Source organism: Brassica oleracea, chromosome C5 (genome assembly GCF_000695525.1).
Source record: "Brassica oleracea var. oleracea cultivar TO1000 chromosome C5, BOL, whole genome shotgun sequence".
Taxonomy (NCBI): Eukaryota; Viridiplantae; Streptophyta; class Magnoliopsida; order Brassicales; family Brassicaceae; genus Brassica; species Brassica oleracea.
Window position 1 is genome coordinate 36,651,554 of NC_027752.1, and position 17,138 is coordinate 36,668,691.

General features: G+C 35.0%; 2 protein-coding genes, 1 long non-coding RNA gene, 1 other non-coding gene and 1 pseudogene across 4 annotated transcripts; 3 read left to right on the top strand and 2 right to left on the bottom strand.

The window, feature by feature from the left end:
• The first annotated feature begins 4,828 nt into the window (after positions 1–4,828).
• Positions 4,829–6,930, top strand: LOC106292196 (pre-mRNA-splicing factor SPF27 homolog). The gene is made up of 6 exons (XM_013727812.1): positions 4,829–5,094; positions 5,440–5,618; positions 5,726–5,809; positions 6,168–6,237; positions 6,331–6,463; positions 6,869–6,930. The coding sequence occupies exons 1-6, from the start codon at positions 4,855–4,857 to the stop codon at positions 6,928–6,930; spliced, it is 768 nt and encodes a 255-aa protein (XP_013583266.1). The 5' UTR covers positions 4,829–4,854.
• Positions 6,931–6,951: 21 nt separating this feature from the next.
• Positions 6,952–8,309, bottom strand: LOC106294538. Its single transcript, XR_001260862.1, has 3 exons — positions 7,987–8,309; positions 7,572–7,650; positions 6,952–7,030 (listed from the first exon to the last, which is right to left on the bottom strand). It is a non-coding gene; the product is annotated as an uncharacterized LOC106294538 (long non-coding RNA).
• Positions 8,310–9,073: 764 nt separating this feature from the next.
• On the bottom strand, positions 9,074–10,630 carry LOC106292197 (annotated as a pseudogene).
• A 3,887-nt stretch (positions 10,631–14,517) lies between these two features.
• On the top strand, positions 14,518–14,591 carry TRNAV-CAC. The gene has a single exon. It is a non-coding gene; the product is annotated as a tRNA-Val (tRNA).
• A 5-nt stretch (positions 14,592–14,596) lies between these two features.
• On the top strand, positions 14,597–15,957 carry LOC106293005 (monothiol glutaredoxin-S12, chloroplastic-like). Its single transcript, XM_013728674.1, has 5 exons — positions 14,597–14,954; positions 15,030–15,103; positions 15,358–15,432; positions 15,581–15,607; positions 15,700–15,957. The coding sequence occupies exons 1-5, from the start codon at positions 14,683–14,685 to the stop codon at positions 15,774–15,776; spliced, it is 525 nt and encodes a 174-aa protein (XP_013584128.1). The 5' UTR covers positions 14,597–14,682; the 3' UTR covers positions 15,777–15,957.
• Positions 15,958–17,138: the final 1,181 nt, after the last annotated feature.

Genomic DNA, 17,138 nt, shown 5'->3' on the forward strand with positions numbered 1-17,138 from the left:
AATCTAAAATCTATTTTATTAACATAATATATTTTTTATTCATTTATTATTTTGACGTTACAAAATATTGCTTTAGTTTTATTTGTATATTATTTTTTAATAATTTAGTTTCTTTTTAAATAATTTTAAAATTATCAGGAATATAATATATTTAAAATTATTTATTTACATATATCCAAATATGATGTCTCATTTTTATGTGTGTTTGCGTTGAGCATATTTAATTTGTAGTTTGTATATTTAATAACACCTTGTTGTGTGTCGTTCAATGGTTTAAATAAATGTGTTGTCATTTCATTTTTATTACTACTAACATGATTTTTTAGTGATCAGTGATAATGTATATTTAACGTTATGTATTATATTTTATCGTATATTTTCTAACTCTTCATGCTGGCATTTTTTTTAGAATCAATTTAATTAGATAATAGGTTTAAAGATGTAAATAAAACTGTGTATGTTGTAAATTTAGAATTTTTAATGTAACTGAGCACTATCAGTTATAGAAATTATATTATGAATTTATTTTACTAAATCTTTCTTTCTGTGTATATTTTTTGTTTTATTTGTATTTTTACAATTTTATTGCCTTATTTTTAATTACAGAGAATTGCTATTTCTAATTTTTGTTTCATATACCTTAAAAGTCTTCGGTTGATTTTTGTTTGTTTTCTTTCTCCAATTACAATGTACAGTTCGACCGTTTCTTTTTTTTTTGGATCAAACTACTAATATCATCAGATAGAAAAGCTTAAACTCCAAGAATATAGTGAGTATTTGTGCTAGAGAAAACTGATTTAACCACTAATATAGTGAGATATTATAATATTAAAGGTATGTAAACTCTTCTCTATTGTCTTACGCTGGACATAATTAAGCTGTTGTCAATTGATTTTATATTTGTGATAACTGAAAATACATCTTTATGTCTTTCTTTCATCATCTTTAATTGGTTTACGGTTCGACCATTTCTAATATATTGAGAGTAACATAATATAATATTAGATGTTGATTATCTCCTTCCAATTAGGAATGCACAAAATAAGAGAAATTCAAGGTGAGAGCACTTTACAATTTTGTCCTCATATCTATATAGAGTTAGTTTATAGATTACTCTATCTGTTTCAAAATGTAATCAGTTTTAATTAAAATCTGTAATATTTAAAATTTATACTTTATAAAACTGTCATTTAATATATAGATTTAATCAATTACACAGTAATTTACATAATTTAATTAGCCACACAATATCCAATAAATATAAAGTTACAAAAACAATTTATATAGTGAAACAAAAATACTTTTAAACCATGATATTATAAAACAAAGGGAATATTCAAATTATATTGAAACATTAGAATAGTAAAAATCAGAAAAAACTGAAATCTCAATGTCGATCATTTACGTCGGCCATGCTTTAGACCATCTCCAATGTATTACTCTATTTGTTTTAATCTAAAATAGAGGAATTTCATAATAGAGATGAATTTGTCTCCGATGTATTTTTCTATTTTCTCTCCAAAAAAAGAATATTCTTGATATATTCTTTTCTAAGTTTGCAAATAATATTTTTTATTTGTGAAAGTTAAAAACCAACCCAATTTATTTTAGTATTTTATAAAATTATGATATTATTTAAACTAAATATTTCTTTACAAACTATTATGTAAATAAAAAATATAATTATATTTTATATAAATAATATATTTCACTAAAAAGTATTTTTGTTTATAATTGTTTAAGTAAAAATTTAAAAAATCATTTTGTAAAAACAAATAGAGGAGATGACATGACAAAGTGAGAGACAAATAGTACAATGTGTAGTACTTTAGAAGGATATGATGGATTGATGGGGTTTTTATGTTTAAACGAACTATTCTCCCTTGTAACTACAACAACTTAAGGAAAGATTATACAAACACAACAGTATAAGATACACTACAAGAAAACACATGCTTAACTACGAAAATTAACGAGGAAAAACAATCCTCGTAAATTTGCGTCGAGTTTACGACGAATTTACGTGAAAAACTAAAGTCATCGTTATTTCCTCGTAACGTAACGACAAAACTGTTTTGTCGTTACGTTACGAGGAAATAACGATGACTTTAGTTTTTCACGTAAATTCGTCGTAAACTCGACGCAAATTTACGAGGATTGTTTTTCCTCGTTAATTTTCGTAGTTAAGCATGTGTTTTCTTGTAGTGTATCTTATACTGTTGTGTTTGTATAATCTTTCCTTAAGTTGTTGTAGTTACAAGGGAGAATAGTTCGTTTAAACATAAAAACCCCATCAATCCATCATATCCTTCTAAAGTACTACACATTGTACTATTTGTCTCTCACTTTGTCATGTCATCTCCTCTATTTGTTTTTACAAAATGATTTTTTAAATTTTTACTTAAACAATTATAAACAAAAATACTTTTTAGTGAAATATATTATTTATATAAAATATAATTATATTTTTTATTTACATAATAGTTTGTAAAGAAATATTTAGTTTAAATAATATCATAATTTTATAAAATACTAAAATAAATTGGGTTGGTTTTTAACTTTCACAAATAAAAAATATTATTTGCAAACTTAGAAAAGAATATATCAAGAATATTCTTTTTTTGGAGAGAAAATAGAAAAATACATCGGAGACAAATTCATCTCTATTATGAAATTCCTCTATTTTAGATTAAAACAAATAGAGTAATACATTGGAGATGGTCTAAAGCATGGCCGACGTAAATGATCGACATTGAGATTTCAGTTTTTTCTGATTTTTACTATTCTAATGTTTCAATATAATTTGAATATTCCCTTTGTTTTATAATATCATGGTTTAAAAGTATTTTTGTTTCACTATATAAATTGTTTTTGTAACTTTATATTTATTGGATATTGTGTGGCTAATTAAATTATGTAAATTACTGTGTAATTGATTAAATCTATATATTAAATGACAGTTTTATAAAGTATAAATTTTAAATATTACAGATTTTAATTAAAACTGATTACATTTTGAAACAGATAGAGTAATCTATAAACTAACTCTATATAGATATGAGGACAAAATTGTAAAGTGCTCTCACCTTGAATTTCTCTTATTTTGTGCATTCCTAATTGGAAGGAGATAATCAACATCTAATATTATATTATGTTACTCTCAATATATTAGAAATGGTCGAACCGTAAACCAATTAAAGATGATGAAAGAAAGACATAAAGATGTATTTTCAGTTATCACAAATATAAAATCAATTGACAACAGCTTAATTATGTCCAGCGTAAGACAATAGAGAAGAGTTTACATACCTTTAATATTATAATATCTCACTATATTAGTGGTTAAATCAGTTTTCTCTAGCACAAATACTCACTATATTCTTGGAGTTTAAGCTTTTCTATCTGATGATATTAGTAGTTTGATCCAAAAAAAAAAGAAACGGTCGAACTGTACATTGTAATTGGAGAAAGAAAACAAACAAAAATCAACCGAAGACTTTTAAGGTATATGAAACAAAAATTAGAAATAGCAATTCTCTGTAATTAAAAATAAGGCAATAAAATTGTAAAAATACAAATAAAACAAAAAATATACACAGAAAGAAAGATTTAGTAAAATAAATTCATAATATAATTTCTATAACTGATAGTGCTCAGTTACATTAAAAATTCTAAATTTACAACATACACAGTTTTATTTACATCTTTAAACCTATTATCTAATTAAATTGATTCTAAAAAAAATGCCAGCATGAAGAGTTAGAAAATATACGATAAAATATAATACATAACGTTAAATATACATTATCACTGATCACTAAAAAATCATGTTAGTAGTAATAAAAATGAAATGACAACACATTTATTTAAACCATTGAACGACACACAACAAGGTGTTATTAAATATACAAACTACAAATTAAATATGCTCAACGCAAACACACATAAAAATGAGACATCATATTTGGATATATGTAAATAAATAATTTTAAATATATTATATTCCTGATAATTTTAAAATTATTTAAAAAGAAACTAAATTATTAAAAAATAATATACAAATAAAACTAAAGCAATATTTTGTAACGTCAAAATAATAAATGAATAAAAAATATATTATGTTAATAAAATAGATTTTAGATTTTAAAGACTTCTAATTCATGTAATATTACAAAATTCAAAAAAAAATTATTGCAATTAATATTTTACCATTAGATATATTAAAATAATATTCTAGATCGATATTCAATTATCAGTTTTCAACTATTACACGTAAAAAATATTATTAAGTACGCTTTTTTAAAAGGGGGTTTTATATTGTAAGTAGGTTAATGGAGTACTTTTTCTTTTCGTGAATTTATTCGAGATGAGATTCTGATCTTTTAAACTAAGATAATATATGTTCTAGACATAATTAAATTTTTTTACATAACTCTAAAATCTCGCACTTGATTCTTCATACTTCATTAGTTAATTGTGTTACATATAGTAGAAATACTTATTTCAAACTAAAAGTATAAAAAAAAATCAAATTTAAAAATTAGTTATATATAATTTAATATATAAAAATTTACATACAAATAAAAATGATAAATATAATAAATTTTAATATATTATCCGCGCGTAGCGCGGAAAAAAGATCTAGTTTGTTAATAAATTTTATAAAAGAGAGAATTATATAAATTGTCAATATTTTAATAATTGTTAATAACTTTTTTTAACTGATGACGGGCCTTGAGGCCCAACGGAAGCGGGTCGGGTCCACGGAACCGGTAACTACCATATTATATTATTCTTCGCGTGGGTTTTTTTCTCTCTCGCTCGACACTTTCAGGCTGTGCAATCGAGACGGTAATGGCGACGAACAATGGAGACGTTTTGATGCTGGAGGCGGCGCCGGAGGCTACGAAACCCTGGGCGAGCGCGGCGAACGCAGAAGTTATCGATGCGCTTCCTTATATAGACGATGACTACGGCAATCCACTGATTAAGGCTGAGGTGGACCGCTTGGTGGAGGAAGAGATGCGTCGGAGCTCTAAGAAGCCTGCTGACTTCCTCAAGGATCTCCCTCCTCTTCCCAAGTTCGATTTCGAGGTCAATTTCACTATGTATCCTTATGTATCGATTTGCTTGTTAATGAATTTTGTTGGAATTAGGGTTTATTGTGGATTAGGGTTTTACTTTCTTTGTTATGCTAGGGTGCTTGCTCACGAGTGTAGGTGATTTATATAAGTTTCAATTAGTTTTTAGTTTCTGGGTTTTTGAATCAACTAAGAATCTCACGATTTGTTGGAACCTCATGAACAGGTTAAGGTATTTGATTTTATCTGTATAGCTTTTCTTGAAAATGTAAGAACTGTTTGTAGGTAAAATGGGCGAACTTGTTTATTCAATGTCTCATGTGTTGATTGTTTTTGTTGTTCTTTTCACGAATATCAGAACTGTCCAGTTCTAGGCAAAGAGTATGAGCGTGTTCGAGCCGGGAAGCCTCCAGTGCGGATTGATTTCGAGTCCCGGTATAAGCATGAATTGCCGCCTGCTGGTAAGAAAAATGATGATGCTGCCTGGAAGCAGTATCTTCACAAGACTCAACGTTCATTGCAACAGAAGAAGATCGAGTAAGCACAACTTGTTAATGCTTCTAATCACTACTGTGTTATCCTCTTCTGAGTTCTGACAAGTTGTTGCATACTGCATTCCTCTCTTAAAAATTGTTAATTCACAGGCTTGAGAATTTGGAAATGATGTCAAAACAAGGGCCCGAGATTTGGAGACAGAACAACCATCGGCTAGAAGTATTCTTGACCAGGTTTGTTTTCAAATCTATGTGTAAAGCACCATTAATTGAATTTCCATTTTGTTATATTGGAACTTTGTATGATTAAAAATGTTCAAGCTCTTTAGTTGATGGGATGGTGTATTTATTCTGTGGAAGCGTTCTTGATAACTTCGCTGTCGATTTCATTGCATTAAATGCTTCTTTGGCTTTTGCACATGAGACTTGCTTTGTGTTTTCTTCTTGTGCTTTCTGTGTGAGAGCTTCTTCTTTCTTATGAAACATAAAAAACTCTTGGGACATCACTCTTTTTCTCTTACATAATTACTGGCTTTGGACTTAAAACACACCGAGATTGATCTCGACACACTACTTGGTCTCTGTTTTCCAGAATGCAAAGACTAGCTCAGGAGCAGAACGAGGAGATTGAAAAAGTTAATCGCGAGAGGAAGTATCATCAGGTGATAATGAAGTATTTATTCACACATTTTCTACATAGCAGTCTTCTCTTTGTGTTACGGCTAAACTGAAACTTTGGTATGGGGTCATATCAGCAAACCACAGCGTACGAGCTAAACGCTTTATCTCAAGAATGGAGACAGCTCTGTGTCAAGAACATGGAGATTCAGTCTGCGTGTGCTGTGCTTGAGACACAAATCGATTCGTTGAAAAGGGAAGCTTCTGAAAGTCTTTACGACGAAATATATTCCTCGCTAAGTTACGACGAATTAGCGAGGAAATATGTGTTACGACGGACGAGTAACGAGCAAACGCGCTTCCTCGCTATTTCGTCGTAAAGCCTCTTTTACGACGAAATAACGAGGAAAACCGCCCTCGTTAAGGTGATGTTTTCTTGTAGTGATACAACAAAATGATCATTCTCACTGACCAAGCATACCCAATATTAAAAATTGTATCTATGTTTGCAAAAATCTATTGATTATAAAAGAAGCCTAAACACATGCCCCAACAACAACAACCAAAACCCTAATTTTTTTAATTGGTATTGCTTTTGCACCAAGGCAATGAAACTGATGTACAAACAACACAACATCCACTTATAACTATTTTTCTCTGTTGATTAAAAAATAGCTCTATTCCCCTTTTTCTTTTATGAGGCTGCCGTTTTAATTGCGGTTTTAGACATCAGTTAAACACACTATTTGGGAGAGCTTGTCTGATCTTGAAAACTGTCCACTCCGTTCTAAGCCATGCGTTTGTCTGTTTGTCGCCTATGCTGTCTTTGCACCGTACCTACAAAATCATATCAGAAACACGGAACACAACAATTGATTTTGTATTCTTCTTAAAAAGACTTATTTGCGATCGATAATTTCAGTAGTGAAAGTTGAAATTGCTTTCATAATGTTCCTTCCCTTTACTTCAAAGCATCACAAACCATATGACACACAAATGATAAAACAGAGTGCAGTTTCAAGATGGATAACACTCACGCTAACAGTTGTCACACTCATGTGTGAGAAAAGTGAACAAACAATCATTGATCACACACATAACTAAACCCAACTTCTACTGATTAACTTATATATAGTGCTTCATATGTAACACACCTGTCAATATTCAAGTTAACCATGACGTTTCACTTTCTTTATGTGTGTTTTAGTATGCATGTGGCAGTATAATATTATATTATATGGATCAATTGAACCTTTGAAATAAATAATTTCTGAAATATGAAAACAGAAATGTTGACAAATGTGTTAGCGGACAGATGATGGTCTTCATCATAATAGCTAATGGAAAACAATAAGAAAATAGGGAGTAGAGTTTTTACCAATATTATGCTTAGTACACTCGAATACGATATACGCGTCGAAGTTTAACATTCTTCAATAACACATTGGCCGCTTCCACTGCAATGAAAATGATACAGAGAGCACATATGGGATAAAATACCAACAAAACCGATTTAATCTGCAGATCTGAATCAAAATTATGAACTCAAGCGGTTTTAATTTGTCCATACGCGCTGTCTGAATCAGAGTTATGAACTCAAGCGGTTATAATCAGAAACCCAAATTTTTTTAGAACAATCAATAAACGGTTTTAATTAGTCTTATTCAAAATATATTAAACAAAGATATAAACAGAAAAACTGGAAAATAATGATTCAACACACAGAAACGTTAAAAATGTAATGAAAAAAAATTGTAGTTTTGATGTATGTCAAGCGGAGGAGCATAATAAACCTGTGAATCCAGAAGCAGAATATCCACTCCTATGAATTTGCCACCGCATCGGACGTTTCTGGCCTCCGAGAAACAGAGCACCCTCACATGAACGGTGGAGGACCATCATTTGGTCGTCAAGTCAGACAAAAAGATTGTTGTGTTAGGAAGTAAGTATATTGGTTTGTGTAAACCGAATAGTGGATGGTTCTCATAGAAAGAAAGCTTACATTTTTAAAAATAGATTCCACCGCTTTGGATGACTAAAGCTCTCATTCATGGTGAATCGTGGAAGAAAGATTTAAGAAGAAATTAAAGAGGATGGATCTGTAACTGGTAGCTCCTAGGACTGTTGGGAAGAAGACGAAAGAACGTAAACAAAACTCACGCTGTGACTCAATCAATAACAACGGCGGAGATGAAAATTGGTTAACCCTAATATCAAAACTGGCCAATTCTGAAAATATAAGGTCATATTAGAAACGAAGCCCATCAGACTTGGAATTTAATAAAACATGGATCATGGATCAATCATTCAGAGTCGGTGTTGATTATTGCAAAGTAACGGAGAGCTGAGGAGAGTGGAAACGATAGCCATCGAGAAGAAGAATCGGAGCCGCGTGTAGAGACGAAGGAGAAAGGTAGGCTTTGGGCCATAACCAAAACTGAAGAGCCCATATAATTCAATCCAATTGCTAATGTCGAGTGATGACATGACATAATAGAGACATATGATTGGTTGATTTTTTATGCTGAGGCGGATAGGCTCAATGGAGCTCATATAACCCTTTTAATATAGTATATAGATATCTCTTATACTTTGAAAATTTAATACAAATTTTGGGGGACGTACGCAATGCTTTATCTATTTTAAGAAGCATTGAGGGACTATATATAGGTAAATTTTTCTTAAAATTTCGGGAGACGTACGCAATGCCACTATCCTATGTTTAGGAATTAGGACAGCCGGTCCTGTGGCACTGCAGAGACTTTGTTCCAAAAGATTCCCTCTTTTTTCCATAACAACGTAAGCAACGGTTCTAATGCATGATGTGTGGCTTTAAGAAGGTTTATTAAGAGGGAAAGGAAGTAAACAATCTTTAATAAATCAAAGATTAAACAATGAAGGCGTAACACGAAATGTTGACTCCTCTGATGTCATCGGCTTGTTAGTGGAGGAGAACACAATGGTGACATTGTTGTTGTGTGAAAGTGGTGGAACCGCGTCTTCGCCTTTAAACTTGAGGTGAAGTTCATCCAACAGTTCGTCCATCTTGTCTAATTTATCTCTGTTGTTAAGCAGAAGTTCCACAAATGAATCCACATGCATTGATTTTAAATCCACACAGTGCTTGTTCCAAGAGACTCCATATTTTGATATCCATAATTCTTTCAGATTAAAGCCTTCGAATTTCATGTAAATGTCAAGAAACTCCACCTGTATAATAGAATATAAAAAAGTGGTTCATGGATATATTCTAACTCGATGATAGCGGGAAAAGAAGAGGTTAATGGTGAACTTACCGACATGGTGTTACTAGCCCGTGCACCTAATCTTAGCTTCTATAAATAAGATCTTTGTAACAGTCTTTCTATGCCAGTAATAACATACTGAAAGATCTTTGTATCAAGAGTCGTTGCTTTGACCTTGAGTAAGGGGAAATGAGCACCACGAATCTCAGCAATTGATAAAATCTAATAGAAAGAACCAAAAAAAAAAGATTATGAATATTTATTAGTACAGAGCTTTTAGACTTTTTAGACGTTCTTAGAACTATTGAAATTCAACTAATCTAGGCAACCAACTTGTATACCTGAACAAAGTTTCTCCCAAAATTAAGCTTATCTGCATTCTGCAACTTTTCTAGCATCTCTAGCACCCAGACTTGGAGAAAATCAGCCTCGAACTGAGAGTCCATTGAGACAAAGCAAATTTCCAGCTCAGCTTCGGTTAGAGAAGCGACATCAGGCAAAGGATATGATAACTGAGAGTTAAACAATCTGAGACAATGGATGTTTGGTGCCACAATCTGCTTCGGCCCCGCAACCATCACGCTATTTACTTCTAACGTTCTCAGGCGTAGGGATTTGCTGAGATCAAGAACCTACAACTTTAGCTTTTCCAGAACCGGACAACCGGATAGAATCTTGGCCATGGATTCATCAGAGAGTCTAAAACTACTCAAGGATAACGTCTGCAAGGATGTCCAAGACACATTGCACTCGAGAGGAACAATTGTATGAGCAGAGATGTTGAGTTGCTTGAAAGAAGAACTGTTGTAGAAGAAATCTGGAAGCTTGTACTCATAATATTGATTCCAGATTTGGAAGGACAGATTCTCAACGTTGTGTGACATGGCGCACTTGATCCACAGGTTGATGTAGGGTATATTCTCAGTATAGGGTGAAAACTCTTCATGTTGGGAGCTGTGTAGCGAGTTAGGGTTTCGTTTGCCGAAGCTGCAGTCAGTGTATTCACATATAAGGAGAGAGAAGGTATATCGCACCATACATGCCTCCATCGTCTAGACAAGAGGGAAGTACTGATTGCTAATTTGGTCGGAATATAGCAGAGTATGTGTTGGAGGATCACATCTGGTAAATTGCTTATCGAGTCTACTGCTCCTTCGATTTTCTTGTGGTCGGCCATTTTCCTTTGCGACATATATTCTTAGAGCACAGCTTTTATATATAGGGATTTCTGAAAACGTAATATATAATAATCTCATAGCATTTCTTAATCTTGAAAAACATAAACTATTACAAAATAAGACAAGAGTCTTATAGTTGGGAAAAGTTTTTCATGAAAGAGTGAATCTCAAACCTATGAAACAACAAAAGTAGAGATTAGACAACCAACAATGCAATAAAAGACAATAGCTAATGATAAGAACCACCACCACGTCTGCCATGCTTTCCTCTCCCTCGAACTGTCTTTTGTTCCATTGATAAGCCATGGAGGGTGTATTACCGTAAGAAGAAGGGAGCTGTGAGAAGAGAGGAAGAAGATAAAGAGGAAGCGAGTGTTGACGTGGACTAAGGGGTTGTTACGAGGCCGTTACAATGAGAGGAGTATAAATAATAGTTTGAAGAGAAAGAAAAGGGTCTTTTTTTGAGTACTGTGTAAAGATCTATAGACTAGGGTCTTGATCTCAGGCTCTCGACGTGTGAGACGTCTTGAGAAGATCTCTATATTTGGCTTGTACTTCTAGAGTGTAGAATACAAGAGAGGGAGGTTGGGCGGAACAGAAACAAATAACATACAATCTCTTATCATTTGGTGCGGTGAGCATTTGTTTCACGCGAAAGAGACGACAATGACGAGATCGGCGACTCTGGAAGAATCAATGCAGCGGATCGGTGCGTTGGATAACAACGTCGATGAGTTACGACGGAGATTCGATAGTCTCGACGACCGATTCAACAGATTTGTAGCGACAACGGAGGTGAACAATCAATCGAAGGAGACGAAGATGGACGAGCGATTCTCGAGTCTTGAATCGACTCTGACAGCTTTCATCGCTACGATTCAACAATCGAATCCTCGGTCATCACAGCCGGAATCGAGTGGAGCTAATCCGACGCAAGAAGATCCACAAAACTTGAATCAGGTATCTCCTAGACATTTCGAACAGTACCGGAAGGAACCTGAGCTAGGTTATCGGAATGTAGAGAACAGATCTGAGAATCGAAAGGGATTATATAAGAAAGTAGAGATGCCTATCTTCTCTGGTATCAATCCGTTTGGTTGGATCGCACAAGCAGAGAGGTATTTTCGAGTGATGCAGTCAACGCCGGAGTATCAGTTGGAATTAGCCTCTTTGAGTTTGGAAGAAGATGCTCTCTGCTGGTTTAACTACGAGATTGAGTATGGGGATTTCATTGACTGGTTCGATTTCAAGAGGAGACTATTAGCGAGATTTGCAGAATCATTTGAGAAAACACCGGGGAAAAGACTGTTCAGTATACAACAAACAGGCACGATAGCTGAGTATGTGCGGGAGTTTCAAGAGTTAGCTTCTCAGATTAAGTTAGCCGAAGCACACAAGATTGACATCTTCTTCAACGGGCTAAAAAGAGAAATGAAGGAGGTTATAATGATGAAAGAGCCTCGCACATTATCTGATCACATTCAAGCAGTGATTAAGATGGAAGATAGTGAGTTTTGTCGTTTGTTTTCATCTGCGAAGGGTCAAGAAAAACGTTTTGTCAAGTCGACAACAAGTCCCTTCTTCAAACCATTAGCTACTCCAACAAACCAAGCTTGGAACAATAAGCAAAAGCAACTTGACCCAAGTGTCAAACAATCAACTCAAGCTGTTGTTCTGAAGGGCCAGAATCGAGTGAAACTTTCTGATGCTGAATTTGAACACAAGAAAAAAAATGGAATTTGTTTCTCTTGCGATGAGAAGTGGACGAGATCTCACAACAATATTTGTAAGAATAAACATCTTCAGATAATGGTGGTGGCACAGGGGTGTGAAGTTGAGCTAATTGAGGAAGAGTTTCATGATTCGTGTGAAGAATTGCAAGGTACTACTACAGAAGTGATGGAGATGTCATTGTATTCGTACATGGGATGGTCTTCTCCAACTACTACTAAGATTCAGGGCCGTATTGGAAAAACGAATGTGGTGGTTTTAATTGATAGTGGAGCTACTCACAATTTCTTATCTCCGGAAGTGATGACAAAGGCTCACCTGCAACAAGAGGACATGTCTTCTTTCAAAGTCATGGTGGGTACAGGAATTACAGTTAATGGTTGTGGTGTTTGCAAAGGAGTCACATTGCAACTGCAGTCGGTGGTTATCTGATCAGACTTTATTGTATTGGATCCGGGGGGAGCAGATGTGGTTTTGGGAATCCAGTGGCTTCGAACCTTGGGGAAATGTGAAGTTGATTGGGAAAATCAAGAGCTTTCGTTTGTTACTTCAAAAGGAAGAGTCACTTTGGTGGGAGATCGAGCTTTACATTCGAAGACATCATCATTGGAGTCTATCACGACTGGGTTTGAGTTACATGAGTTGGGTACTATAAAATCAGAAGAGGTGCCAGTAGCTGAAGACATGCCAACAGAGATTGCGTCAATACTCGAACATTACTCATCCGTCTTTCAGGAACCAATTCAGCTACCACCTGAGAGAGGGTTCGAGCACAGTATACGGTTGATTGATGGGGCAGGAGCAGTGGCAGTTCATCCATATCGTTACCCTCATGTCATATCATTACCCTCATGCACACATGACGGTGATAGAGAAAATGGTGAAGCAAATGTTGGATTCTGGAGTGATCAGGCCAAGTAGAAGCCCATATGCTAGTCCAATACTGCTAGTTAAGAAAAAAGATGGGGGATGGCGATTTTGTATTGACTATAGGGGCTTAAACAAGATCACAATTCCTGATAAATTCCCTATCCCAGTTATTGATCAGTTATTGGACGAGCTATATGGTGCATCAGTATTTTCAAAACTGGATCTTCGTTCAGGGTATCATCAAATACGAATGAGTGAAGCTGACATCGAAAAAACAGCTTTTAGGACACATGAGGGACATTACGAGTTTGTTGTGATGCCGTTTGGCCTCAGTAATGCCCCGGCAACATTTCAGTCACTGATGAATGCAGTTTTCAAGCCGTATCTCAGGAAGTTCGTCTTGGTATTTTTTGATGATATTCTGGTTTATAGTAAATCAGTGGAGGAGCATTGTGAACATTTGAAGATCGTTTTAGAGACCTTGAAGCGTCATTCTTTACTAGCAAAGCGCAAGAAATGTGCTTTTGCGCAAGATCATGTCGACTACTTGGGGCATATTATCTCTAAAGAAGGTGTGGCCACCGACCCAGCAAAGACGAAAGCAATGCAAGTGTGGCCATCTCCAAGAACAATAAAGAGTTTGAGGGGGTTTCTTGGATTGACTGGGTACTACAGAAAATATGTGAAGAGTTATGGGGTTATTGCACGGCCGTTGACAGACTTATTAAAGAAGGACAGTTTTGATTGGTCGGGAAAAACGCAGGTAGCTTTTGATCAACTGAAGCTGGCAATGACAACAGCTCCTGTGCTTGCTCTGCCTAATTTTCAAGAAATATTTGTGATCGAAGCTGATGCTTCAGGGTTTGGATTGGGAGCAGTCCTTATGCAGAACCACAAGCCCATTTGCTATTTCAGTAAGGCGTTAACAGACAGAGAGCAGCTAAAACCCATATACGAAAGAGAATTGATGGCCATTGTGCTGGCGGTTCAACGCTGGAAACATTATTTGATGGGAAGACGTTTTTGGTCTACACTGATCAAAAGAGCTTGAAATTTTTGTTAGAGCAGAGAGACATTTCTATGGATTATCAAAAATGACTCACTAAACTCTTGGGTTTTGACTTTGAGATCATCTACAAAGCCGGGATCGAAAATAAAGCAGCAGATGGACTTTTTTTTTTTTTTCTTTTGGTTCTTTGCTCTTAATTTTTGTGTATGTAGTAATATCTTCTGTGACAGGCTCACATTAAATGCGGAAAGGTCGTAAATGAATATTAAAAAGAACAAGAAATTTCAAAAAGTCTGGGTGGTGTAGTCGGTTATCACGCTAGTCTCACACACTAGAGGTCCCCGGTTCGAACCCGGGCTCAGACATATCTTTTCATTTTTTTTTTAACGAAATTAAGAGAAGAGAAATTGCTCAGAAAGAAAGAAAGAAAGAGGAGAAGAATCATCGCAGCCTGCCATGGCCGCATCAGCCAATCTCGGGAGCCTGAGATCGACGACGACGTCGCTGTTTTTTACAAATCGGCCATTCTCTTTGTCCATGTTAAGAAGCTCTCTCGTATTAAGGACATGTCTTATTAAGCCCACACCTCTCCGGCTCGTCGTGTCGTGGCCACCGCACCACGGCTCTTCCGTGAGGGCCATGTCATCATCGTCATCTTCCTTGGAGGAGACAGTTAAAACGACTGTAGCAGAAAACCCTGTGGTTGTCTACTCCAAATCCTGGTGCTCGTAGGTTCTCTCTTCTCTGTTTACTTTGTTCAATTGGAGACTGGTTGACCTGAGTTTTTTGTTTTTTGGGTGAAGATACTCGTCGGAAGTGAAGTCGTTGTTCAATGGGCTTCAAGTTAAGCCACTCGTTATTGAACTCGATGAACTTGGTATCTCTACCCCTCCCTACTTCTTTTATCCTCTCTCTCTCTATATATATATATGGTTCTGGTTCACTAGTTTTGCCAAATTAGATTTAATTACAATGTCCCTTTTACTCTGGATCTACTTTATACTTGTTTTCAACTATATACATATATGATTCTTGTTCTGTCTTATTATGGCCAAACCATTTTCTGCTTCATGGTATCGCTTAGAAACACACATTCTCACCATTGTTTTGGTCTTTTTTCAACATTTTCAGGTGCAGAGGGGTCGCAGCTGCAGAATGTCTTGGAGAAACTCACTGGACAATTCACTGTTCCTAATGTTTTCATCGGTTAGTTTGTTGTTTCATCATTTGGCAACATTTTCTTTCCTCAAATTAGATTTTTTCTTAAACACGAACCTTATTATATTTGACATCTTAGTCACTGCATTTGCATTCTCCATCACTTTACAAATCTTATTTTGTATTTCATGACCAGGAGGCAAGCACATTGGTGGCTGCTCAGGTACAACACTCTCAAGATCTTTCTCGATAGCTTGTGTTTTTTTTTTCTTTTCATTCTGATAACTTGATCTCCCTATCTTTCTTGTTGCACAGATACGTTGCAGCTGTACAATAAAGGAGAGCTCGAGCCAATGTTAGCTGCGGCCAATGCCAAAACCGGTCAGACCTAGAGATGAAACTGGTTGGAGATTTGGTTACGTTTCCTTTTTGTTTGATCAGAACCTCTGAATTAAAATTCTTGAAGTTGAGATGATTTGGCGTTTTAACGTCTGCGTAGAGATTTCATAAGAACCTATTGTACGTCTTTTCCATGGAAGTAGAATAAATAAACAGGCATGCTGGTTTCTGTTACTAGATCGAGCCACTAAGCACTTAGTTTTTTGATAAGCCATGGAGGGTGTATTACCGTAAGAAGAAGGGAGCTGTGAGAAGAGAGGAAGAAGATAAAGAGGAAGCGAGTGTTGACGTGGACTAAGGGGTTGTTACGAGGCCGTTACAATGAGAGGAGTATAAATAATAGTTTGAAGAGAAAGAAAAGGGTCTTTTTTTGAGTACTGTGTAAAGATCTATAGACTAGGGTCTTGATCTCAGGCTCTCGACGTGTGAGACGTCTTGAGAAGATCTCTATATTTGGCTTGTACTTCTAGAGTGTAGAATACAAGAGAGGGAGGTTGGGCGGAACAGAAACAAATAACATACAATCTCTTATCATCCATGTCTTGGTATTTGATAGAGGCTTTGTCTCCCTCCCACCTCTTGTCATGCTAAGAGAGCTAGATGGCTCTGTCTGAACTTCAATCACAGCCCCTAGCACTGTGAAACAAGAAGGACTCTCAAATGCACTAGCTTATGGTGTCGTGGGATCAACAATTATAGTATCTTAAACCTCATTGTTGATAATGTTTGATGGAGAAACCTCCATAATTGTAGACTATGAATCTACTAATGTGGATAAAGTAGTGAAAGAGTTACGTGAAGCAGCTTGATCCTCTTGTTGCGAAGAAGATGAGTTAGTTGCGAACCTTGATTCTCCTTTATCATGGAAAACCCCATATTATCTCAGAGATTTTATATTAATATTGTAATGTAGTTTTATTAAATAGATAAATCTTATTTTTTAAAACTAAGCTACTGACATAATGAAATTTGGCAGTAAAGCACTCTGAGGCAATTCTAATACTGAGGGAGAGACATAGAAAACACAAACCATGACGGCCACTGGATTGCGGAAATACATTCAACACCATTCAGTGCCGGTCTTATTATTTAGAAAACCAATCAATACTTTAAGATAAATTTTAATAAAAAACATTTGAGAGCTTAAAACTTATATATGATTTTTAAAGAAAATTGCAACCAAATGTTTCATCGTGCTATGTAAAAGTCTTCAAGTTCACTTGTTGTAGTAGCCTTTGTAAAAAGTATAGGCTATATATGAAGATTAGTACTCCTAAATAGAAAAAAAGGAAGGCTATAGTATGGAGAATGTAAAGAAACCACCCTTGATAGTGCTTAGCACTAGCCCAAGACCG

Bases quoted from the DNA above. Each gene is read 5' to 3' on its own strand.
- LOC106292196 (XM_013727812.1), top strand. From the start codon at position 4,855: ATGGCGACGAACAATGGAGACGTTTTGATGCTGGAGGCGGCGCCGGAG. The intron at 5,619-5,725 runs GTAAGCACAACT...GTTAATTCACAG, and splicing joins TTGCAACAGAAGAAGATCGA to GCTTGAGAATTTGGAAATGA. The intron at 5,810-6,167 runs GTTTGTTTTCAA...TCTGTTTTCCAG, and splicing joins CTAGAAGTATTCTTGACCAG to AATGCAAAGACTAGCTCAGG.
- LOC106293005 (XM_013728674.1), top strand. From the start codon at position 14,683: ATGGCCGCATCAGCCAATCTCGGGAGCCTGAGATCGACGACGACGTCG. The intron at 14,955-15,029 runs GTAGGTTCTCTC...TTTTGGGTGAAG, and splicing joins TACTCCAAATCCTGGTGCTC to ATACTCGTCGGAAGTGAAGT. The intron at 15,104-15,357 runs GTATCTCTACCC...CAACATTTTCAG, and splicing joins TATTGAACTCGATGAACTTG to GTGCAGAGGGGTCGCAGCTG.